Raw genomic sequence first — 27,185 nt, 5'->3', positions numbered from 1 at the left:
GAGATGAGCGGCATAAAAATTAATAAATGAAAAATGTGGTAGAGAGCTAGTTTTAAATATTCAGTTAGCATTGAAGCTTACTACATAGACTTTTCTGTAAAAGTTATCCACTCTAAATATTCCACTGTGGTCAGATTGTATGTTTCAGTGAATTCTCAAGAGAAGAGAAGTTACCACTACTATTATATGGCACAGAATTAAAATGACCCCCCCCCCCTTAAATTTGAATGCACGGTTCTTTTTTGCATACAGTTTATAAATTCAGTAAGTTAGTTGCACCATGGATCACCAACAGTAATCTGTATGGGAGAGAAATCTGGTTTCCTTCCCAAATTATGCAACTAGCCCAGGATTCACTGGGCTAGGGATTTTCTGTCTTTCACTGTGAGTTATATTGTGTTTGGGGGGAGGGCAAAAAAGGGAGGCTCAGCCAAATTTTGCAAAAGAAAATGTTGATAAATTTGAAACCTTTTGGAAAGAATTGGCTTGGATTGATGAAACAAAAAATGAACTCTTCAACCACAACCACATAAGGAGCATTTGAAGAAAGTAACACTATGCCAGTCATTAAGGTGATGATTCCTTAATATTTTATAGATTGGTTGAGGACTTAAAAAGAAGGGAAATTGGGAATGTTTGCACTTCTATAGTGACAACCTTTTCTGAGACCTTTGAAGAAATGGTGGAAAGATTTAATTTGTACAAACTAACATTGTAAACCGCAAGGCACATTTTAATTCATAGAAATGGATACAAATTCTGTTTAATATCATTTTATTGGATTGTGTATAATACTTGCATTGCAACAGTGGCTTAAATAAAACCAAAATGATGCGAGTAAAATAAATGGCAGCTAAGAGAAGTATTTCTCCATTTTTTTGCTAGCAAAATCAGTTTTATACTATAGGAAAATAAATATTTTGTATGTTTATGGAGATACTCATATTTTGTATAAACATTCAACAGAAATCTGCACAACACACAATCAGCAAACGTGCAAGATAAAAAGAAATGTATATTATTACTGTAGCTGGCAGCATCTGAGTTGTCTGGTAGGGGGGAGCTGGTTTAGTGCAATGTTTTATATAATGCTATTGTTTAAAGCTGGGGGGTCAAACTCACATCATGGAGGCATCATGTAACGTGTCAGGGCTTTTTCCCCCTTTGTAAAACCGGGTGTGGCCAGTGTGTGATGCATCTGGTTCCCGGGCCGGGAGTTTGACAACCCTGGTTTGAAGTAATTATTGGATGCTACACGGGAAAAATATCTAAACCAGATGACCTCTATGATCTAGTCTCCAGGTTTTCGTTTCTATAATTTCTTGAGGCTCTAGCTTACCATAATTGGTACCTTTAGAGATGTGTTAATTTCCAACGTTTGCTGCCAGCATGTCATTTAAAACATCTTAACATCAAGTTGATAAATTCAAACTTATTTCTACAAGGAATTGCAACAAAGTTCCCTTGAAAAATCTTTGGTAAAAAAAACTAGTAGAGTCCTATAACAACTTAAAAGGCCCATAGATTTATTATATAATATATTTCCTGTCCTAAAAATGAAATTTTGTTTTGATTTCTTTTATCCTATTTTGTTATTTTTATGTAACTCAATGCGGTGAACATACACTCCTTCTTCCTATTTTCCCCACAGCAACAACAATCCTGTGAAGTGGGTTGGGATAAGATAAAGCGACTAGCTCAAAGTCACCCAGCCAGCTTTTATGCCTAAAGTGGAACTAGAGTTCAAATTTTCTAGCCTTTTTATTGGTTCTCCTATATACAAATATAGCTAATAATCTTGTAAATATATTTTTATAAGGAAAATATATACATATTATCATTTCAGGGCTTTTGCTCAAACCACTAAAAACTCATTTTTTACCGATAAATACATAGTACACACCAACATGTGTATATGTGTGTGTATATACATATATACTAATATGAAGCATTCCATATATACACATGCATACTTTATATAGAATATGTTCTGATACATTCAGTAGTACTTCTCTTTTCCAGAATGTATTTATTCTTCTAAATGGCTGTATTTAATCTTTTAACTATGACTGAATTCTTAAAGCAAATTTGATTTAATGAATTAGTATAAAATAGGTAATTTAAAGTATCAACACTGGCCCTGCTCTCCCCATTGAAGCTCTTAGCAATGACATTGGTAGTGTTAGGTAGTCATCTTAATGCCGTGTTGATATTTTGGAGTTAGTTACAATGAACTATAACTTACAGTACATTCAAAACACAAAAAGTATTCACATAATACATGCAGATAGTCTGCATTTACAACCACAGTTGCCATTTGAACTTCCATAAATGAGATAGTTGGTGAGTTGTACTCAAAATTTTACAACCTTTTTGCTGCCATTAAGCAAATCACCATGGTTGATAAGTGAATCCACCATTGATCACATGAGTGCAGGGAACGATAACTAGTCATAAGTGTGAGAACCAGTCATAAGTCATTTTTTTAATGCTGCCATAACTTTAGTCACTAAATTAATAGTTGTAAGTTGAGAACTACCTGTAATGTTACATTAAAAAAGATTAAAAAATAAAGGAGTCACTGCGGATTTTACTCTGCTATTCATTGCCAACTATTGGGGGGCGATGTTCATCTCCGTTTCAAGGCCATTGAGCCAAAGACATTTCCATGGTCAGGTGGCCAGCATGATGTCACACTTACCTTCCTCCCAAAGTGGTACCTAATTATTGCCTAAGGCGAAGCTCTTAAACACTAAGCCATTGGGTTAGTGCTGCAATGCATTTAAATTAAAAAAAGTTAGTTAGAACTTGGCTTAATATATAGCCATTGTTGTTCCTGCATTTGATTTCCATTCCTTTTTAGAGAGAGTCTGGCAACCTTAAGTGGTAACAATCGGCATATTATATTAATAAAGTGTTGTTATTTTTAAAGACCAAAGGTCAGTCATTGCCATTCCATTTAAGCTGTTTCTTTTTCTTCTTCCCTGACTTCCTCCTCCACTTCCTCATATTCTTCTGTATCAGCTTTCGCATCCTGATACTGCTGGTATTCAGAAACCAAGTCATTGGTGTTGCCTTCTGCCTCAGAAAATTCCATTTCATCCATCCCTTCACCCGTGTACCAGTGGAGAAATGCTTTTCTTTTGAACATGGCTGAGAATTGATCAGAGAGGCGATTGAAGAGCTGCTGAATGGCCGTGTTATTGCCTATGAAGGTGGCAGACATTTTTAGCCCACGAGGAGGAATGTCGCAAACAGCCACTTTAACATTGTTGGGGATCCATTCCACAAATTGACTGCTATTTTTAGTCTGCACAGCCAACAGCTGTTCATCCACTTCCTTCATAGACATGTGGCCTCTGAAGATGCAGGCCACCGTCAAATACCGCCCGTAATGTGGGTCACAAGCTACCATCATATTCCGAGCATCGAACATCTGTTGTGTAAGTTCTGGAACTGACAAAGCTCGGTATTGTTGACTGCCCCGAGCTGTTAGTGGAGCAAAACCTGGCATAAAGAAGTGAAGTCTGGGGAAAGGCACCATGTTGACTGCCAACTTTCTCAAATCTGCATTGAGTTGGCCAGGGAAGCGAAGTGAGGTCGTGACTCCACTCATGGTGAGGGACACCAAGTGATTTAGATCTCCATAGGTGGGTGAGGGGAGCTTCAGTGTTCTGAAGCAGATGTCATACAGAGCTTCATTGTCAATGCAGAAGGTTGCATCTGTGTTCTCTATCAGCTGGTGGATCGATAAGATGGCATTGTACGGTTCAACAACAGTGTCCGAAACTTTGGGTGAAGGCACTACGCTGAAAGTCTTCATCATCCTATCGGGATATTCTTCTCTGATCTTGTTAATCAGAAGTGTGCCCATTCCAGAGCCTGTCCCACCTCCGAGAGAATGGACAAGCTGGAAGCCCTGGAGGCAGTCACAGCCTTCAGATTCATTCCTCACGATGTCCATCACATTTTCAATCAATTCGGCCCCTTCGGTATAATGACCCTTTGCCCAATTATTACCAGCACCTGAATTTCCTGTAAATATATAGTTATAAAGAAAGCTGGCTAAATGTCAATTGAATAATTAGCAGTTTATTTGAAAAGTTAATTATTCTATCCAAATGAAAAAAAAAAACACCTTATCTCTAAAACAAGGCAGGACATCAGCCAGTCTTCCTAAATGCTAGTAAGTTATTAACAGGTGGATGAAATACCTCTTGATATTTAGCAATAGCAATAGCACTTAAACTTATATGCTGCTTCATAGTGCTTTACAGCTCTCCCTAAGCCAGGGGTAGTCAACCTTTTTATACCTACCACCCACTTTTGTATCTCTGTTAGTAGTAAAATTTTCTAACCGCCCACCAGTTCCACAGTAATGGTGATTTATAAAGTAGGGAAGTCAATTAAATTAAAAAAAGGAAAGTGCTTCAGTATCTGACAAAGCCCCTACCGCCCACCATGAAAGCTGGAACGCCCACAAGTGGGCGGTAGGGACCAGGTTGACTACCACTGCTCTAAGCGGTTTACAGAGTCAGCATATTGCCTCCAACAATTTGGGTCCTCATTTTACCCACCTTGGAAGGGTGAAAAGCTGAGTCAACCTTAAGCCAGTGAGACTCGAATTGTCGAACTGCTGGCAATCTGCAGTCAGCAAAAGTAGCCTGCAGTACTGCATTCTAACCACAGCTCATATTTAGGGAAGAATGTATGTATGTATGTATGTATGTATGTATGTATGATGTATGTGTGTGTATTTATACATACATATACATACATACATACACATACACACACACATATATATATACACACACACACATATATATATACACACCAGGGGTGGGTTTCAACCGGTTCGCGGCGGTCCCCGCGAACCGGTTGGTTGGCGAACCCGGAAGTAAGTAACTTCCGGGAACGGCGAAGGGCCCACCTGGCCGCCCACGCTTCTTACCGGTCTTTGAAGGCTTCTGCGCTTCCACGCAGGCGCATGGCACATACAGCGCCTGCGCGAGTCTCCGCGAGCAGCTGGAGCATTGTGTAGGCGCTAAGACGCATGCGTGAACTGCGCGCGTGCACAAGGACGCCGCCGGTCCTGTTCCAACCAAACCGGTTGGAACAGGATTAGCAACCCACCCCTGATACACACACACACACACATATATATACATATACATAAACACACACACACACATACATACATATATACATACATACATATATATTTGAGAAAAATAGCCAATGTTGGTTTGACATAAACATTTTAAGCAGATTGATAACAATTATGGAACTGCTATACCTATGAGGGTTTTGTTTTGTAGAACTACCAGTTTCATATCTAAGGATTTTTTTTAAAAAAAAAACTGCCATCTTTAATTATTTGCTTACAAATATCTGTAAAATTTTCAATTCCCATATCCAGATCCTGCTGCTAACATAAAATTATAAATTAATTAGAGAATGACTGAGGCAGCTATCTCCATGTAGGAGCAGTTGATTCTAAAATGGTGGCACCTTGCTTTGGCTCTTAAGGCACAGGGATTCTATGCAGTTCGGAGAACCCCCAAATCCCACTCCTGGATGGCCTCGCCCACCCCACCCCTCCCAGGAGTCCCCATGTGGCTCATTTTGGATGCAGACAAGTGCAAGGCATGCGCAGAGGCTCGGGGAGGGCGAAAAATGAGCCTATCGGAAGTTCTGGAAGGCCAGAAACGGGCCTGTTTCCAGCCTCCAGAGGGTCTCCAGGTCCTGGGGAGACCGTTTTTGCCCTCCCGGAGGCTCAAAAAACGCCTCCAGAGCCCGGGGAGGGCAAAAACAGCCCCTCTACCATGGTGCAGGAGGCTGACTAGACCACACCTACCATGGCCACGCCCACCCAGCAACCGGGAGAGAACTTGTTAAAAATTTTGAAGCCCATCCCTGTCTCAAGGTTGTGGGTTCCACCACAAAACCGCGTTCGACTAAAGGGCACTCGACGAAACCGCGTAGCTGACGTCATCACAGCGCGACAACAGCGCGGAGAAAAAAGCACGCTGTAAACGCTAAACCTAAAATTAACCCCTAAACCTAACCCCCCTAAACCTAATCCTAAACCTAACCCTAAACCTAACCCTTAACCTAACCCTAAACCTAACCCTAAACCTAACCCTAAACCTAACCCTAACCCTAAACCTAACCCTTACCTTAACTTGAATCGGCTTGCTTTCAAAGCGCTATTTAAAGCGCCCTTCTTTCTCCGCGCTCGCTGTTGTCGTCCTGTTGATGACGTCAGCGACGCGGTTTAATCGGGCGCGCTTTAGTCGAGCGCGGTTTTGTCGTGCCATGGTCTAATTGGGATTGCTGATATTTAGCAAGAGAGGAACTACTAATAAAGTTCTTCTGGAAAGTGTGTATGGTTTCAGACTGCTTCAGTTGAAGTGTGTCAGCAGCAGAAGTGTCGGTGAATTTGCACAGAGGGTGTGAGATTCACTGCAATTTCTGAAAGCGCTCAGCATTTTTGGGTGGCAAAGATAGCAGGGAGCAGCAGCTCCCTGCGACCAATAAGATCACATAGATTAGGCCTCCTCCGTATTCCATCGGCCAGCCAGTGTCGGCTGGCAACTACAAGGAGGAGGGCCTTCTCAGTAGTAGCCCCGACCCTTTGGAACGAGCTCCCCGTGGAGATTCGTACCCTCTCCACCGTCCAAGCCTTCCGCACAGCCTTGAAGAACTGGCTAGCCCGACAGGCCTGGGGACAAGGATAGTTGCCCCTCCCGAATGATGAATGTATGTTGTTTACTATTTTATTATATGTCTCTATGTTTAACGTCTGTATTCCCCTTCCCCGATTTTATGTGAGCCGCCCTGAGTCCCCTCAGGGAAAAGGGCGGCCTACAAATATTAATAAAATCTACAAAATCTACAAAATCTTATGCAGCACTCCGTCACTGAGTGACTTTTGAGAAGGAGACGGTGTGATCGAAAGAGGAAACAAGGCAAAGTTGAAGGGCTAACAACCAGGCCAAAGGCTAATCCGTAGGGAGTGTCACGACCATCTATTTTGTTTGCTAATGTGCCCCTTAGAGCCTAAAATGGATTACCTGAAGCTAGATTTAATAACAAACCGGCAGATGAGAAACCGCTGTGTCATCATTGCAACAGAAAATTGGTTAAAAACATTCTGTCCCAGATAGTGCTGTTAGCTTGGATGGACTTTAAACATTTCGGCTTATTTTCTTTTGAGAGCAGGGCATCAGAATTTCTTTCTTTCTTTTTTTTTTTAACGTGTGCCAGCTTGTTCACAGAATTAAAAAAAAAACGACAATAAAAGTTATCTTGCCTTGTAACAAATGTTACAGAGGCAGGGAAAAAAAGACTTGAGGAAACATTCCTCTTAAGATTAATGATCTGCTTTCATCTTTGAACATTTTAGATAAGTCTCCTGTGATGTGTTTAAGCTTTCACTCTGTAAAGCATAAAAAACAGAATTAAGTTTCCCTTCATAAAAATTAGACTGCTAAGTGTACTGAAGCTATGATTAAAGATACTGATGTCTTAGTGAATCCAAAGGATGAACGTCAGCGAAGTTGCTTCTGCGAATATCAATTTGTTAAATTAGCCTTATAAGTAACGTCATGTACATACCGTGAACGTAGTTATCAGGCCGGAAGAGGGGACCTATTTTGCTCGAGCGCACACTGTCCATTGTTCCAGGCTCCAAGTCCACCAGGATTGCACGAGGAACGTACTTATGAGCTGCAGCACAAGATATATGATAAATAATCACCTGTAGGCCTCACCTGAACATTTCCTAAGCCTACAGAAGTCATTTAAAACGCTTCAGAAGTGTTTTAAACCCTTGTAGGAAGTTAAAACCCACCCTTCTCCAAGAAAAATGAAATATCCTGGGAAATATTGAAAAAGCAGAATATTATATTTCCCTGGATAAGAAATGGAGAAACATGTTTTTAGGCAGGAAACAGACTCACTCTTAATAGCCCCCACCTTTGTCAATTGGCCATTAAAATGCCTTGAGCCAGTCTATTGTACATTACAAAGATCTCCCCCTTCAGCTCCAGGGTGATGGGATTAAGGCATGATAGTATTAGCCCTTTACCCATCTCACCAGAGGGCACCTGGGAAGAAGCAATGCTCAACCAAACTTGGACTCAAAGCACAACCTAAAGAGTTGCCCCTGCATGGCCCCATGGGAGTCTGACAACCAATCAGAATACAAGATCAAGATCAAAGGCCAGAGAGGGCATAAAGCCAGGAACTTTCAGCATCTCACTCTCCTTTTCATCTTCACCCAACATTTGGAAGCATGTGATCCAGTGATGGGTTTCAAATTTTTTTAGAACCTCTTCTGTAGGTGTGGCCTACTTTCTGGGAGTGGCTTGCTGGCCATGTGACTGGGTGGGAGTGGCTTGCCGGCCATGTGACCGGGTGGGAGCAGCTTGCCAGCCATGTGACTGGGTGAGCATGGCCAACTTGAAAAATGCGGTGAAACTCACTTAACAATGCTCTTGCTTAGCAACCAAAATGTTGGCTCAGAAACTCTGACATTTGAAGCACGCAAATCTTAAAGCTGTCAAGTTACAAAACCCTTACACCCCTAACACTTTAGGGAAAAAAACCGAAGGGGTGTTCAAACTTGAAAGCTTTAAGACTTGTGGACTTCAATTCCCAGAATTCCTCCTCTGGTTCTACATCTTGATGATGTGTGGATGGGTGGGGGAACCGGTTCTAAACGGCACTGTAGATTTGTGGAACCTCTTCTATAGAAGAGGTTAGAACTGGCAGGAACCCACCCCTGATGTTATCCCCCTTTTCTGTTCAGGAGCTCAAGTCATGTGATCCTGTCCACCATTAAACCATCTTTATAAGCAGCCTCCATGTTTCCAGTGTCTTTTCCCTTCGCTAAACCAGGCATGGGCATGGACACATCCGGCTCGCAGGCTGCAAGTTTGACACCCCTTGGCTAGAGCATGGGTCATTTTGGAGGTTTCTCAGAATCTATGGGGACTCCAAGATGATTGTTAGCCAGAGACAATCAGTTCAAAATGGGGTTAGCCAGTAGACCCCCCCACCCAATACACCAGATCTACCTTAGAGTTACTCATCTGATGACCTTCCTAAAGAGGTCCAAGAATGGGCAGGGAATTAGAAATAGGCTATCAATTACAAATAGGCTTAGGAAAACTGTTGAAACACTGTCCACAATCTTCCTATCTATTACCAGTAAACAAATAAAAAGTGGAAAATAAAAAGAAAGTTAAAATATGCTGGTAAAGTCCTGGCAGTGGGCAATAGTACAGGTAATACACAACTTAGAACAGTTCATTTAGTGACCAAAGTTGCGACGACACTAAAAAAAGTGTCTGATGACTGTCTTTCACGCTTATGGCCATTGCAGCATCCCTACGGTCACATGATCAAAATTCAGATGCTTGGCAACTGATTCATATTTATGACGGCTACATTGTCCCAGGGTCAATGTGATCCCCTTTTGCAATTTTCTGACAAGCAAAATCAATGGGGAAGCCAGATTCACTTAATAACTGTGTTTGCTAGCTTAACAACTGCAGTGATTCGCTTAACAACTATGGAAAGAAAGGTTGTAAAGCGGGGCAACATTCAGTTAACAAATGTCTTGCTTAACAACAAAAATTTTGGTCATAAGTCAAGATACCACTTGTACCGTGGTATCAAATGTCTATGCAATTTCCTGTATGTCCGCTAGATGGCAATGTAATGAAAGCTATGAACACCTGAAAAATGTATAGGTTAAGTTGGTGAAATACACATAGGGCTTTTAAGGAAATCATCACACACACCCAGGGTTGGGTTCCTGCCAGTTCTAACCTCTTCTATAGAAGAGGTTCCACAAATCCACAGTGCCGTTTAGAACCGGTTCTCCCTCCCCCCCCCCGCACATCATCAAGATGAAGAGCGAGAGGAGGAATTCTGGGAATTGACGTCCACAAGTCTTAAAGCTGTCAAGTTTGAACACCCCTGGGGTTTTTTTTTCTAAACGGTTAGGGGTTCAAGTGTCTTGTAACTTGACAGCTTTAAGACTTACCTGCTTCTAATGCCAGAGTTTCCAAACCAACATTTTGGTTGCTAAGCAAGAGCATTGTTAAGTGAGTTTCACCACATTTTACAAGTTGGTCACACCCACCCAGTCACATGGCTGGCAAGCCGCTCCCAGCTGGTCACATGGCCAGCAAGCCACTCCCACCTGGTCACACGGCCAGTAAGCCACTCCCACAAAGCAGGCCACACCTACAGAAGAGGTTCTAAAAAAAATTGAAACCCACCACTGCACACACCCCACACAATCTGTCCGTAGAAGTCTATTCTGGAAGACAATATCAACTGTCTTCAATGAGACTGATGATTTTAAAATGCTGCAGATTTTGCAACCATATCTTCTCCACCATACAGGAAAGAAAAGAATTTGAACGCTAAAATGATTCATCTAATGTCTCTTGAGATAATATGTTCAGCTGTGAAGTATCAAATGCACTACAATCCTAGAGCACTGTTTCTCAACCTTGGTAACCTTAAGAAGTGTGGACTTCAACTCCCAGATTTCTCCAGCCAGCAATGTTGAACTGAGTTGAAGTTCACACTTCTTAAAGCTGCCAGGGCTGAGAAACAATGGGGGTTTCGTGGTTTCACTCAAAGGTAACAGGATAACAAAGCTGGAAGGGACCTTGGAAATCTTCTACACTGACCCCCTGCTCAAGTAGCAGACCCTATATCAGTGATTGCGAACCTTTTTGGTACTGAGTGCCCAAACCGGATCATGTGTGCGTGCTGGTGCGCCGGAAACCCAAAGACTAGCTGGCTGGTGTCCATGCGGGCGCTGGCCAGCTAGTCTTCAGGTTTCCGGCCTGTGCATGCGCGCAGGCCATCTGATCTTCTCATGCACCGGAAACCCAAATACCAGCTAGCCAGCACGCACATGCCTGGTTTTGGGCTGTTTCGGGCCGTTTTTGGGCCGTTTTTGGGCCGTTTTCAGGCTGTTTTTGGAGGTGTTTTCAGGCGCTCTGGCACCCGCGAAGACCAATTGGCCAGTGCACATGTGCATGCTGAAAACCAAAAGAGCAGCTAGCAATGGCGCACTTGCCAACAGATAGGGCTCTGCATGCCACCTCTGGCACATGTGCCATAGGTTCGCCATCACAGCCTATATCATTCCAGACAAATCACTGTCCAGTCTCTTCTTAAAAACCTCCAGGGATGAAGCATCTACAATCAGTTTTCACTGATAGGAAATTTCTCCTTAATTCTAGGTTGGATCTCTCTTTAATAAGCTTTCACCCATTGCTTCTTGCCTTGCCTTCTGATAGTTGGAGAATAGGCTGACCCCTTCTCCTCTGCCTCAAATATTGGAAGCAATTAATAAATGATAATAGGGTGGTCACTCTTGCCTGAGTCGCAAATTATCTCTACAGCAGTGTTTTTCAAACTTGGCAACTTTAAAATGTGTGGACTTCAACTCCCAGAATTCTCTGGACAGTGGACCAGATTGGGCATATACTGTAGCTCAGTGTTTCTCAACCTTGGCGACTTTAAGTCCTGTGGACTTCAACTCCCAGAATTCCCCAGTCAGCTATGCTGGCTGGGGGATTCTGGGATTTGAAGTCCATAGGACTTAAAGTCGCCAAGGTTGAGAAACACTGCTGTAGCTTGTGGTTTGCTAACCCCAGTTTGAGTGCAAATTAGGAATTTTTGACACTGCAGTTCTAATGCACAAAGCAGTTTCTACACAGGGAAAGTCTCATTTGACAGTTCTTAAAAGAAGTGGATTTCATGGCAGTGAAAGATGACAAAGCATTTTTATTATTGTGTTATAATAATACTGTTAAGACACCATGGCGTAGAAATGATAGCAATAAGTAAGTGATAAGCATGCTGTGTTTTTAACTTCTGTAAATGCCTGTGTGAGAAAATTTTGTCTGTCCAGTTACTTACAGTAAGCTTCATTGAAATACACATTAATTCTTTCCTGCTGCAATGGTGAATCACCGTGATAATTTCCCGTGGTGTCAATCCCATGCTCATCACTGATGACTTCCCAGAACTGAAAGAGAACAAAAAGACTCAAACAATACAAGCATTTCACCTGGTTATTTATTTCTGTATTTATTGGCCTGGGGAAGTCATGAGGGGTTTGGATCACTGGCATTCTTGCACGGGGTAGCACGTATGGAATTTGAATGAGCTATCTTCTTTCCTTTGACTTCATACACACATGCATTATTCCTCCCCCCCCCCCCACAATCTTTAGTAGGAAATTTAAAAAAAAAATCAGCTAAAAATAGTAATGTGAGTCAGATCAGGAAACAACAGTTCCCTCTGTCTGTAATCCTGAAACTGAAAATTGGCTATTTGCAATAAGTTAGTAGAGCGATTCTCTTGCCCTGTCAGGTGGATTTGGATTGGTTTGAGAAGTTGTGAGCCTTTAAGTTGTCTTCCTGCAGATCTCCATGGACTTCAGGGTTCTCATTCATCCTCGTTTCTCTCCCCAATCTTCCCAAAGATTGTTTTTTTTTCAAAAGGCAACTGGACTTTCTTTGTTTTGTTTTTCTTTGTTTTTCCTTGAAGACATTTCGCTTCTCATCCAAGAAGTTTCTTCAGTTCTGACTGGTGAAAAATGGATTTATATTCCTTGGAGTCCACCTGTTGACAATACAGTCCTTTCAGCTGTTTCAAGAGGATTCCACACCCATTTGCACAATTTCGGTGACCCTGAGGGCACAGATAAACCTCCAAGTGGCTTCAAGGACTCTCAGAAAGGGTGCTAATGACCAGATGACTGAAAGGAATATAAATCCTTCCATCCTCCACCATTCAGTCAGAACTGTACAAGTTTGAGAAGTGAAAGATCTTCAAAGGAAAATAAAGGCGTGGCACGACAAAACTGCGGTCCACTAAAGCGCGCCCGACGAAAGCACGTACGTGACGTCATCAGCAGCGCGACAAATAAAATTAAAAATAACTTAAAATTAAAATTAAAATTAAATTAAAGCAAGCCGATTCACATAAAGATAAGGGTTAGGGTTAGGGTTAGGTTAAGGGTTAGGGTTAGCGTTAGCGTTAGGTTAAGGGTTAGGTTTAGGGTTAGGTTTAGGGTTAGGTTAAGGGTTAGGCTTAGGGTTAGGTTTAGGGTTAGGTTTGGGGGGGTTAGGTTTAGATTTACGCGTTAATTTTAAGTTTACCGCTCACAGCGTGCTGTTTTCGTCGCGCTGTGATGACGTCACGTCGAGCGCGCTTTAGTCTACCGCGGTTTTGTGGTGGAACCAATAAAGGAAGTCCACTTGCCTCTTGAAAAAGCACCTTTGGGACAACCAATCAATTCCTCCCACTGCAATCTTGTCACAGGTTACATGTAGGCAAAAATGAGGGGGGGGGGGAGAAAAGGGGAGAAAGTAGATTTCATGGCATCCAGAACTGCCAGTGCAGGATAGAATAAGACCAAATCTAGCAAAAGAAAGGTCCAATTTTAAAATGAGCCAGATTTGGTCGAAGGCTGCAAACTCCAGAAAAATCCCCCACTTTTTTGGTCATGTGAACAGAGCATCTGCAGCCCACCCTGTGCGCCCATGTAGACAGACACAATTGCAACATGATGGAAGAGCAGAAATTCACCTAAGCCTAGAGATATAAAATTATTACAAAAACAAAGAGAGAGAGAGGTGTCCTCCGTTCATGATGGAAGGTTGGAAAGTACATTCCCAAAGCTGTGCTATGCACATTTTATCACCTTGCTTAACTTTCCCCCTTATTGCTGAACTCAGTTGTTAGAACATCTTTCATGATCTTTGAATTGCACTGTACACTATTCATTAATTACTATGTATAACTAATTCTTCACCCATTCATGAGGCTTCTTGTAAAAATCAAGAGCACAGTGACAACAATGAGGCAGACTTTTTACTAATCCAACATTGACTTGGAATAGACCAGAGGTGGGTTCCTATCAGTTCGCACCTATTTGGTAGAACCGGTTCGTCAAATCCAGTGGACCTGGAAAGCAGGCCACACCTACAGAAGATGTTCCAAAAAATTTTTTGAAACCCATCACTGGTCCTTGGATATGATTATTCTACACTATCATGCTCATATTTATAAAACTCAGTGCCTCTGTGAAAGGTAAGGATGACTACTGTGTTTGTGGTGCAATCAGAACATTGCGTGTGTTGAAGTTGTTTTAACGCAAACCAAAGATGCCTTTTAAAAAACAAGTTTACATCATATTCTTATGCATGCCAGTGCTGTGTGTGAGGTAATTTAAGGTGGTTCTGACAAGTGTCGTCGGCATCTTGTCACATGGGTGGCAAGCCACTCCCATCCGGTCACATGGGTGGCAAGCCACTCCCACAAAGGAGGCCACACCCACAGAGTAAGTTCGAACAATTTTTGAAACCCACCACTGGAATAAACGTAGGGGTGGGCTGCTGGGGGTTCTCAGGGGTTCAGAGAACCTCTACTTAAGATTCTGTGCAGTTCGGAGAACCCCCAAATCCCACTCCTGGCTGGCCCCGCCCACCCCGCACCTCCCCTTCCAGGAATCCCCACGTGGCCTGTTTTGGATGCGAGGTGAATGCAGGACAAGCACAGAAGCTTGGGGAGGGCAAAAAACAGACCTACCGGAAGTTTGGGAAGGCTGGAAACGGGCCCATTTCTGGCCTCCAGATCCCTGGGAGGGCAAAAACGCCCCCATGGTGCAGGAGGCCGGCTAGGCCACACCCACCATGGCCACACCCACCCATCCACCCGTCAGAGAACCCCTTACTACAATTTTGGAAGCCCAGCCATGAATAGAAGGCAATGTGTGGCATTAGATCCTCAGCCCCACAACGTCTATCTTTGTATCCACTTTGAAATTCAGCCCCGCTGAGCCTTTATCTGGGACTGCAAGAACGCCCTCATTTTGGAACTGCAAGTTTTCCGCACAGCTCTTGTTTGTAATAAAAAGAAGACTTTGACAATTACAAATAGTCTCCAATTCAAAACTGGGATGTGTACAGAAGTATCATGCTGAATCAGACTATTTTCTTCCACAGTCATTAGCAGGAGCATCCAAAGAAAAGCAGCGTGATAATTCATTCCCCTTCTGAGTGGCTGGAATGTGCGATTCAAGAGACATTTTATTTCCAGGCGTTTTGCTCAGTTTTTATAAGCAGCTGTTTCCATTATCACTAAGGATACCGGTAGTCCTTCACTTACAATAGTTCATTCAGTTCAATTTACAGCAACACTGAAAAAAGTAACTTATGACTAAAACCTTTATAGCAATCCCATGATCATGTGATCAAAATTCAGATGCTGGGCAATTGGTTCATACTTATGACCGTTGCCGCATCCCAAGGCCATTTGATTACCTTTTGAAAGTCAATGGGGAAGCCCAATTCACTTAACAACTTGGCTACTAACTTATCAACCACAGTGATTCACTTAACAACTGTGGCAAGAAAGGTCGTAAAATGCAGCAAAACTCACTTAAACGTCTCACTTCACAACAGAAAGTTGGGCTCAATTGTGGTTGTAAGTCGAGGACTACCTGTATTTATAACTGACGCATCAAGAAATAGTTACTATTGTCTATCAATTATGGCTAGAACAAAATTCTTCAGGATATGATCTATAACAGGCCTAGTTTTTGGCCAATTATTTTGGCAACTTCCTCATTTCCAGGGTGCCCTTACAGCAACCAAACGTATTTGCAAGTAAAGAAATATAGAACTTGTTTCAAACTTTCTTTCTTAACAATAAGAAAGGAATTCCATAATATTAATTTTAAAATACACTTTACTACCGTATCAAAGGAGTAATAACAATTTAAAAAGTGAGATTTACTGCTGAGTAAATATTCACAGGAGATTTTCCTAGCCTGGGGACTCCAAATGTCCAACTATAATAATTTCTTGGCAGGAAATGACAGGATCTAAAATCCAGACCATCATTTTAGTGGCTGATTAATGCTGTAATGCTATTTTTCTAATCTGGATTTATCCAGCCACATCTTTATGAGAACAGATTGGTAATGATTCCTTTGAAACTTAAGCACCACCAGAGCATTTTGTCCAAAGAATTTATTGTATATAGCGTATGGCGTATGGTTCATCCAAAGAATGAACAAGACTTTTAGAAGGTGAGGGACTATGCCAGCATGATGGGAACTATGATAGAATAGAATAGAATAGAATAGAATAGAATAGAATAGAATAGAATAGAATAGAATAAGAGAGTTGGAAGAGACCTTGGAGGTCTTCTAATCCAGCCCCCTGCCTACGCAGGAAACCTTACACCACTTCAGACAAATGAATATCCAACATCTTCTTAAAAGCTCCCAGTGTTGTGGCATTCACAACTTCTGGAGGCAAGCTGTTCCACTGATTAATTGTTCTAACAGTCAGGAAATTTCTCCTTGGTTCTAAGTTGCTTCTCTCCTTGATTAATTTCGACCCATTGCTTCTTGTCCTGCCCTCAGGTGCTTCGGAGAATAGCTTGACTCCCTCTTCTTTGTAGCAACCCCTGAGATATTGGAACACTGTTATCATGCCTTCCCTAGCAATAGCAATAGCAGTAGACTTATATACCGCTTTATAGGGCTTTCAGCCCTCTCTAAGCGGTTTACAGAGTCAGCATATCGCCCCCAACAATCTGGGTCCTCATTTTACCCACCTCGGAAGGATGGAAGGCTGAGTCAACCCTGAGCCGGTGAGATTTGAACCGCTGAACTGCTGATCTAGCAGTAGCCTGCAGTGCTGCATTTAACCACTGCGCCACCTTGGCTCTTAGTCCTAGTCCTTTTAAAAAAAAATTGAACTAGACATACGCAGTTCCTGCAACCATTCTTCAAATGTTTTAGTCCCCAGTCCCCTAATCATCTTCGTTGCTCTTCCCTGCACTCTTTCTAGAGTCTCAACATCTTTTTTATGTCGTGGCAAGCAAAACTGAATGCAGTATTCCAAGTGTAGCCTTACCAAGGCATTATAAAGTGGTATTAATACTTCTAATGATCATTAAACTTACTTAGTCTTTGCCATTTTTATTAAATATACTACATTCTCACCGTGTTTGTTTTAAGATGATTATTTCATTCCAGCATTCTTTTTTTTTTCTACTCGCACCACAATATGTCTTTAAAGAAGGATTCAACAAATGAATGGGGTAAAAATAAAACCAATTGTCATGTTTATGTGCTATTCCTGTTTTCCAGAGGAAGTATGTTGCTGGAAGAAGTGACCTCCTTTTAAGTTGTGCAGGTTTCCTTGAGACATGGAAACAGGATGTTGGTCTAAATGAATCATTATATAACCTCACATTATCATCTCTTCTGACTGGTTGAAAACTTACACTTTAGATTTTGCCTGTTGGCCAAATATAATAGTGTTTTCATCCAAAGTTGTTCAAACCTCTATCACACTCTGTGTGGTATGAACTTATATCTCATTAACTTTTAGCGGCAAAATGAAAGCGATGTCCTACCTTTGAACCGATCTGATTCCCGCACTGACCAATCTGGAGATGCACAATTTCACGCATCTTGCCTAGATCCAGCAAGGTGTAGGTGAATTCCTCTTTTCCAGATGTTCTTTCCAAAAGGCTCACTCAGCTCCTGTAGTGTCAGCTATAACTACTCTTATCATCTGCCAAATGCGGCTTCTAGAGCAAATGCAAGCAACAGCATCAACACGGGATTATCTGGCACCTCCCACTGCTGACTACAAGAGCTCTTCTGATATGACACTTGTAAGAAAGCCCCAAAGAAGGAAAACATACCAATAATTCAGTGTCCCTTAATGCATGCACTTCCTATCCATGGAATCTTATGCCCAAGGACTCGGCCAAAGGTGGGTTCCCACTGTTTTGCATTGGTTCGGGCGAACCACTGATAGTAATTTGGCCTGGGTCTCGGAACCGGCAGTGACTCAGGTTGTCCACACCCTTGAACTGACTCCCCGGTCTCCACTGCCATTGCTGGCATGTTTTTTATTAGCATTTCATGGTTTTTGTGCATGTGCAGAACAATTTGCAGTGAACTGCGCCCGTGCACACAGCATGCATCATGGGGTGCGCGTGTGAAACGAACTGGTACCAACGCAGGTAGGAACCCCTCCTGGACTCAGTCCATCCAGCCCAAGCTGTGTAATCCTACTGTGACTTACAACAGCTACTCACATTTCCAAATGTTCAACTTGAGGTGCTAGTAGAAAATCTGGTCTTTCTCTTATCCTAGCTCACTGAGATGAAATAGTAACGAATGACCACATGGTACCTGGTCCCCACCTTTTATTGATAACTAGCATTATTGATAACCCAGCGTTGCCCGGGTATTTATTTATTCTAATCCATAAATTTGTCCTCAAAAACAATCCTGGACAAAACGTAATTTCTAATGTTGGATTTTCCCCCTTACCAGAGGGAGCCCCCTTGTGGGGTATTGTGAAGCCGTTAACATGGAAACTCCACTACGCTGTACAGTAGAAGCCATTTTGAGGCACAACAGGTTGTATCTTAACAGAACACCCCCTCCTGAGGAGTGTTAGGGGTGTCTTACCCCCACAGTATTTGTTTCCAGAGAGCAAGTCATCTATGTACCACGTTTGGTTGAAATTGCTCAAGGCGATCCAGAGATATGCTGAAACATACACACATGCACACACACACACACACACACAGCCATTTTTATACATATAGATTATCAAAGCACAAGCCCATCAAATCCAACATCTTGCGTCCAATAGTGCAGGCAGATGCCAGCCATATCAGACACAGAGATAGCCGTCATTAAAGAACTCTTCTTCAGAAGATAAGAGAAAGCTAAAGGGACCTTGGAAGCCACAGATATATTGACCAGGATCAGCAAAACAAGCAAGAACGAGACAATAATCTGGATTGTGAAGGTCAGGCTGGATTCTTTGGAACAACCTCCAAAACATTGAGAATTATTGCTGGATAGAAAGTCACAAACAACTACCCACTAGAAAGTGAGACTGGCAGAAAAACCTCCTTGGAGTAGTATTAAGTCTTTAAGTTTCCCTTCAATCCGATTTATTCATATTCATGCAAGTTATATTGGGTTGTATCAGGCTTTATAAAACTATCCATCCAGGTGTGACCCAGACTGTTGGAAGCCAGCTCTGTACTTTGCATGCTCCTTTGTCAAGGTGTTTTGAACCCTGCTCTGAGCATTTGCATTGTCTTCTTGACCTCTGAAACATATATTGTATTTTGATATTTATCTTTTTGTGAAATTCTGGCATTATGGCTTGTTTCCTGGATGATCTCTAGCCTGGATTTACTGTTTTCTTCAGATTGACTATTTGAGAGACTCCTTAACTCATAATTATATCTTATTTCTCTTTTCTAAGTCAACTGGCCAGGAGAAGGCAAAGATATAAAGATACAGATTAACAGCGTTGGAAGGGACCTTGTAAGTCATCTAGTCCAACTCTCCACCCAAGCAGGAGACCCTAAACCATTGCTGACAAATGGCAGTCCAGTCTCTTCTTGAAAGCTTCCAGTGATGAAGCTCCCACAACTTCCAAAGGCAATTTATGTTCCATTGGTTGATTGTTCTCACTGTCAGGAAAATGCTCCTTACTTCTACCTATGTTGAATCCAGGGGTGGGTTCTGGCTGGATTTACTGCCGATTCGCTCGTGCGCATGCAAGATGCGCAGTTCAACTAAAATTGTTCTGCGCATATGCAGAACTCAAAAACAAGATGGCGACTGTGGTGACCAGGGAACTGGTTTCGGGGGGGTGGCAGGCCTGGGTCGCTGCTGGTTCCAGTGACCCAGACCGCCATACCACTACTGGTTCGGCCAAACCGGTAGGAACCCACCTCTGGTTGAATCTTTCCTTATTCAGCTTCCATCCATTATTCCTTGTCTGGCCTTCAGGTGCCTTGGAATTCTTCACATTTTGGCCATCCAATGATTTGTAGGCAAATCCATGAATTTTTAGATTTGGGGAATCCTTGTAGTTTTCTCTTCTTCTGTTCTTGCATATGCATCAAATAGAGGCAAACTTTATTAGGGGAACTGTGAACTTCTTTGAAATTTTGGATACGTGTCTTGGAGGTTGTCACAAAATTCCTGCCATGAAAGGACAGCTTGCCCACTCCCCAAGTGGCTGCCACCTTGATTGTGGCTAATCCTGAAGCAATCCTTTCCCAGGAAGAAAATTTGTCTTTGCCACGTATTCCCTCGTCTTCCCCTGATAGCTTATCTCTGTCTTCTTTTTCATGGCCTCCATAACAGTCTGTTCCTTTGCTGAGACCACATCATTCTCAAAACAAAAGCATTCTGTTCCTGGAGAAGCCATAGCAAAGCATGTTCCCCTGTGATAGCGAGAGCTCTATTTATCTGTGGGCACCAGGCATCCCAGCAGTGTGAGCCAAAGGCTGCAGTGATGCTGCGAGTGTGTTATCCTTCCTCAGCTGCAGAATGGGACCATATTTGTGTAGGCTATAGCTTCATTAGAGGAAGGACTGCAAAATTCGTTTTTAATTGTGCCACCGGAACTCCGGACAAATTCTGATAAGACAAATATAGAAATTATGAGCCCAAGGCTCATAACTTCTGAAGGAAAGATGTTCCATTGGTTGATTGCTCTCACTCAGAAAATTTCTCCTTATTTCCACTGAATCTTTCCTGTTCAGTTTCCATCCATGATTCCTTCTCTGGCCTTCAGGTGCTTTGGAAAATAGAGGAGGCTTGACCCCTTCCTCTCTGTGACAACTGCTCAAATATTGGAAGGCTGCTATTATGTCTCCCCTGGTCCTTCTCTTTGCTAGACTAGCCATGCCCGGTTCCCGCAACCGTTCATCGTATGTTTTAGCCACCAGTTTCCTCATCATCTTGGTTGCTCTTCTCTGCACCCTTTCTAAAGTCTCAACATATTTTTATAATGTGGTGGTCAAAACTGGATGCATTATTCTAGATGCGGTCTTACTAAGGCTTTATAGAGTGGTATTAGTACCTCCCTTGATCTTGATTGTATCTCCCAAATGAGTTACATTTGAGGATCTGAAGTTGGTTTTCTTGCATTGGGTGAGTGCTGTAGTTTAAAAACTGTCCATGTTGTAACTGCTCTCCTATCTCATCTACGTTGCACGCCTGATAACAATCACCCAGATCTTTGTTGGAAAATTTGTGTAGGCAACAGCCCTCTGCTTCTTGTTCTAATCCAGTGGTTCCAAAACTTGGCAACTTTAAGACTTGTGGACTTCAATTCCCAGAATTCTCCAGCCAGCAGAGCTCTGCTGGCTGGAGAATTCTGGGAGTTGAAGTCCACAAGTCTTATAGTTGCCAAGTTTGGGAACCACTGTTCTAATCAATAGTTGCTCAGGGTGATATGATGCTCCGTCTGATGCTGAAAGGTCCAATCATATTCAAACTAGAAAGACAGGGGTTCAGTATTTCCAGTAATGCCATTTGGGTAATCATAACTACCTTCTTCAGGTCAATTTGGTGCAGAGCCTAAAAAAGACAGTCATTTGTTTCTTTTGGACAGGCAACCCTCAATTTATAAGGATTATCATTGGGACTGGAATTTCAGTCCCTAAGCAATGTGATCATTAAACACCTCATCCCATGACTGATTTCTGAATGTATTGCCGGGGTTGTTAACTGAATCACATAATCACTAAGTGAATCACATGATCTTTAAATGAATCCAGCTCCCTCCGTTGACTTTGCTTTTTGGGTGTTGGCTGGGAAGGCCACAAATTGTGCGGCTGCAACCATCATAAAACGTGAGCTGCTTGCCAAGCACCTGAATCGCAATCACGTGATCAGGATGGTAGCACAACGGACATAACTTTGAGGCTAGGCCATAAGTCCCTTTTTCCGAGGCTGTCATAATTTTGAGCCACCATTAAGCAAGGACTGTCTGTATTGCTGCATCTATGCTCTACTGCAGTGTTTCTCAACCTTGGCAACTTGAAGATGTCCGGACTTCAACTCCCAGAATTCCCCAGCCAGCATTTGCTGGCTGGGAAATTCTGGGAGTTGAAGTCCGGACATCTTCAAGTTGCTAAGGTTGAGAAACACTGCTCTACTGTAATCATCAATGGCAGCATAGATGTGCATGGTACAATCAAAACAATCGTGCAGGTCGTCCTTGACGTACGACCATAACTGAGCCCAAATTTTTGGTGCTAAGAGAAACATTTGTTAAGCGAACTTTGCCCCATTTTATGACCTTTCGGGCCACAGCGGTGAAGTGAATCACTGCAGCTGTTACATTGGTAACACAGCTGTTAAGGGAAACGGGCTTCCCCATTGATTTTGCTTGTCAGAAGGTCACAAAAGGTGATCACATGACCCCGGGATACTGGAACCGTCATAAATATGAGTCAGTTGCCAAGCATCTGAATTTTGATCACGTGACTATGGGGATACTGCAACGGCATGAAAAAAGGGTCATAAGCCATTTTTTCTCAGAGCTGTTGTAACTTTGAACTGTTGTAAGTCGAGGATTACTTGTACATCAAAATTCTGCCCATTTTGATGTGTCACATAACACCCCCCTATAACTTTTAACCCTCTTTTCCCAAAACCAGAAACCACCACTCCTACTTCTTCAAGGAGAGGGAGGGAGAGGAAAGGAGGGGGAGGGAGAGGGAGGGGAGGAGGGAGGGAGAGGGAGGGGAAGGGAGGGAGGGAGAGGGAAGGAGAGGGAGGGAAGGAGAGAGGGAAAGAGAGGGAGGAGAAGGGAGGGAGGGAGAGGAAGGAGAGAGAGGGGAGGGAGAGGGAAGGAAGGAGGGAGACAGAGGAAGGGGAAGGGAGGGAGAGGGAAGGAAGGAGGGAGACAGAGGAAGGGGAAGGGAGGGAGAGGGAAGGAGTGGGAGGGAAGGAGAGAGCGGGAGAGGATGTGAGGGAGGGAGAGAGAGGGAAGGAGGGGGAGGGAGAGGGAGGGAAGGAGGGAGAGAGGGGGAGGGGAAGGGAGGGAGGGAGAGGGAAGGAGACGGAGGGAAGGAGAGAGGGAGAGAGAGGGAGGGGAAGGGAGGGAGAGGGAAGGAGGGGGAGGGAATGGGAGAGGGAGGGAGAGAGTGTTGGGGAGGGAGAGAGTGGGGGAGAGAGGGAGAGGAAGGGAGAGGGGGAGAGGGGGAGAGGGAGGGAGCAGGAGGGAGGGAGGGGGAGAGAGAGATTTATGGTGTCAAAGATATTTTCCTTCCTAACTTGCATATCAACTGTTCATAGTGGGTTGGTCTATTTTTTTGCATACCTTCCAAAACATTGTCCTTCTTGTGTCTGGCAAGCAGTTATGGCAATATTAAAAAGTTTGTTATATTGGTTAGCACCAAAAACTGCCACTGGCTCATTTAATATACTGTATATTTAATAAAAGGAAAACTTTCACTTCTACTACAACCAGCCCAGTCTTTCTCCCCATCTCCCTTCCCCATCCTAATTTTTTTTTCTAAACTTGTTTATTAGGGAGCCACTGCATACATGACACGTTAAAGAAGGCTATTTTAGTCAAATCAGCTCTTCAGCTGTATCCAGAAACACACTGCAGCTGGAACTCAAGTGAACTGCCCTTGGCTTTATCAACTGGCACCAGAGGGGCCAAGTCAAAAGACGAAAATTAGCTCAACAGAAGAGATCTTGGGGTGGGGGTGGGGGTGGCAGATTTAGAACTATTCTTTTTTTCAGAATTTCTGGCCCTTTCCAGAACACGAAGCTAAATTCTGCTTTCAAAAGCTATCTGGCCTGGGAGGAAAAAGGGAGTCATTTGGTAACAACTCCTACAAACAAAGGAATTACAAATATTAGGAAACATTGTCTTTTTCTATTGATGATGTCCACAGGTGAGGAAAGTAGAGACAGGAAATGGTGCAAACCCCTCTCCTTTGCAATATCACACATACAACCAGAAGGCACAGAAAATGTAACATGGTGTACAGAGGTGGGTTCCTACCAGTTTGGACTCGTTCGGTTGAACCGGTAGTAACTTGGTGGCCTGGGTCGCTGGAACTGGCAGTGACCCAGGCCTGCCATGCCCCTGAACCGGTTCTCCTACGGCGGCGCCATCTTGATTTTTGGGTGCGCAGAACAATTTTCATTGCAGAAATGTAATCCCCCCCCTTTTAAAACATTTTGTGCATGCACGTACCTTTTAAGGTGCAAATGCGCATGTGTGTGGAGCGCACATTTGGTGTGCGCACTAGCACAGCAAGCGTGAAAGTGCAAAAAAAATGTGCACTGAACCGGCAGTAATGCCGTCAGGAACCCACCCTTGATGGTGTAACATGTAACATGAAATAGCAGTGTGACCTTGTGGATGTTTTTTGCCCAAATTTCCCAGTTCATAACAGAATAGATTAGTTCTCACAATCACACCTCCAAGGAGCCCTGTTTACTACTGAATACACTAAGAGCCGAGGTGGCGCAGTGGTTAGAGTGCAGTACTGCAGGCCACTTCAGCTGACTGCTATCTGCAGTTCAGCGGTTCAAATCTCACCGGCTCAAGATTGACTCAGCCTTCCATCCTTCTGAGGTGGGTGAAATGAGGACCCAGACTATGGGGGCAAGTTGCTGACTCTGTAAACCGCTTAGAGAGGGCTGAAAGCCCTATGAAGTGGTATATAAGTCTAACTGCTATTGCTATTGCTAGAGAGTAAAAGAATGGAAATGGAAATGGGCTGATCACATAGCAAGAAGAACTGATGGCAGGTGGACTAAGGCAGTGATAGAATGGATCCCACTTGATAAAAGCATCCATGAAAAAGACCTAAAACAAGATGGATCGACAACATCAGCAAGTATGGTGGGCCCAATTGGCAAAAGACAGCTCAGAGTGGTATGGGTTGGAATCATACGGAAGAGGCCTTCATCCTCCAGTGGACAGACAATGGCTCACATGATGGTGTACGAAGAGTGTCTCCTTTAGACCACAATCAACTCCTGACATGAACATGCTCACATAGTTTTCTTGCCAGTGATATCAAAAATTATTTCAAGACATTCTTTCAATTTTCCTATCAAGGAAATAGCAATGGCACCAGGGCTGGTATTCACTTACCTTCCCTACTGGTCTTTCAAATGTGAGCGTGGGCACACCACCTCCACACATGCGCAAAGCCTTCCACGCCTACGCTTTTGGCCCAAAAAATATGGCTAAATGGGGTGCCGTAGAGCCGGGGCAGGTCGATGGGGCCACCCACAATTTCTGCTACCGGTTCAAGCGAACTGGTCCAAATCAGTAGAATACCACCTCTGAATAGCACTTAGACTTCTATACTGCTTTACAGTTCTCTCTAAGCACTTTAGAGTCAGCCTATGGCCCACAACAATTTGGGTCCTCATTTTACCCACCTCAGAAGGATGGAAGGCTGAGTCAACCTTGAGCCTGGTGGGATTTGAACTGCCAAATTGCAGGCAGCCAGCAGGCAGCAGAAGTAGCCTGCAGCAATGCACTCTTAACAATGCACCACCAGGCAGTGACCTATTCAACTCTGCTTTACTTTAAATATTAGCCCAATCAGCTGTATACTGCAACCCCCCCCCCCAAACACACACACTGTGAATAGATGAGGATCCTAACTGGTAACCAATACTGCTTACAAAGTAATGGCATTGCTCAGGCTAATCAGGATATCACCTTCAATAATAAGTTCCTAAAATTCATCCAGAGCCACTTTGGACAGAACTCAGAATGTGGCAACATTAAACAACAGGTTAGCATTAGCGCTGGAAGAGGATTCTCACTCCAGGAAGTCCATTGGTTTAAAAAAAATGTAGTTTTTTTCCAGTGGTTCCCCCCACCCCCACCCCCAGGCAGGATTAATTACATTCCACTTTGATCAACCTGCTGGAGGCTAAGGAGTTTCACAAAAAGCAGAACAAAGAGAATTTCTGGTGCAAAAAGTTATTCCAAAACCAGAGGGACTTGATTGATGCCTGAATGTGAGGAGGAGGAGGAGATGAAAGAGGAAAGCAGTCTATGGCTTCCAATCTGTCCTGTGTAGGTTTCTAGTTCTCAGTACATGCTGGAAAAGAGTGTGCCCGTGTCATGTGAGCAATGTGGAAGATTCCCCTGTCAATCATTTTGCACATCAGGAGGAGGTTCTTCTTATCCTTTCTCTCACATGGCAAACGCCTGGACCAGCCCCGTATCTCTCTAGTCTTCCACTTTCAGCTGAGCCTCCAAAGTCCCTTCCAACTCTGTTATTCTGATTAGGGGCTGGAGAGACATATCCTACTAGCCAGCCCCTCCCTCCCTCCCTCCCCCCTTTGCAGCAAGGGCCTGTCTCTGCCACAAAACCCAATGTTGCTAATCTCTTTTGCACCACAGAGGAACTTACAAAGGAGATCCTACAAGCTTCTGTGTAGCTCAGGGTAGAACTGTGAAGTCCTGGGTGCTACCTACGTTTTGTTGTTTACTTGAAGACACCTCATTGCCCAACTAGATACTGATGATGTTATCTAGTTGGGTAATGGAACTCTGCAGGCAAACAACCATCAGGAAACATGAAAGACTAAATAGGTGTCCTGACCTAGGTTTGCCAAGAGCAGGAAGCAAACTCCTCTTCCCCACAAAAACCCTTTTTATTAATTTACTGTGAATTCTGCTCATTCACATCCAGCAAAGTCTTTCGAGGGAGGATTTACAGTCACAGACCTTATCTGGCTTGGAGCTGCCAGGCCGATATCTGCAAAACTTGGCAAGGAGTCTCAGAGAGTCACGAACCAATTAAGTTAACTAATTGTCTCCTGCAAACTCCACTCCCCTTTCGCGCCTCTTTTCTTTCCTCTGGGAGGGGCCATTCATCATCTGGCCGTACTCCTAAGTCGACCCCTGTTCTTTAGCTGTTCCCTTCATTTGGCAGCTCTGCGCATGAGCACACTGGGGACAGGCTCCAGCTGTTCGTCTGCCTCACTGATGTCTGACTCTGAAGGCAGCTGATAACTGGCGTGGCTCTGACTCAGAGGTGGTATTCAGCAGGTTCTGACCAGTTCTGGAGAACGAAAATTTTGTGTAGTTGGGAGAACTACCCGTTGGAACGATCTCCCCGTAGAGATTCGCACCCTCACCACAGTCCAGGGCTTCCGCACAGCCCTTAAGATCTGGCTATCCCGTCAGGCCTGGGGATAAGATCTTCATACACCCCACCCGAATGTTGAATGAATGTTGTGTTTTATTGCTATTTTTATTTGTACCCACATATTATTT

At 43.4% G+C, this 27,185-nt stretch overlaps 1 protein-coding gene across 1 annotated transcript; it reads right to left on the bottom strand.

Annotated features, from left to right (window-relative positions):
• Positions 1-763: 763 nt before the first annotated feature.
• TUBB1 (tubulin beta 1 class VI) lies at positions 764-17,796 on the bottom strand. Its single transcript, XM_087720518.1, has 4 exons — positions 17,485-17,796; positions 11,962-12,070; positions 7,624-7,734; positions 764-4,035 (listed from the first exon to the last, which is right to left on the bottom strand). The coding sequence occupies exons 1-4, from the start codon at positions 17,539-17,541 to the stop codon at positions 2,960-2,962; spliced, it is 1,353 nt and encodes a 450-aa protein (XP_087576644.1). The 5' UTR covers positions 17,542-17,796; the 3' UTR covers positions 764-2,959.
• Positions 17,797-27,185: the final 9,389 nt, after the last annotated feature.

The sequence above is a fragment of the Thamnophis sirtalis genome, unplaced genomic scaffold (assembly GCF_051295495.1).
Source record: "Thamnophis sirtalis isolate CommonGarterSnake01/CBP01778 unplaced genomic scaffold, rThaSir2_p1.2 scaffold_7, whole genome shotgun sequence".
Taxonomy (NCBI): domain Eukaryota; kingdom Metazoa; phylum Chordata; class Lepidosauria; order Squamata; family Natricidae; genus Thamnophis; species Thamnophis sirtalis.
The sequence above is the reverse complement of the archived record's forward strand: the minus strand, read 5'-3'. Positions and strand labels throughout refer to the sequence as shown.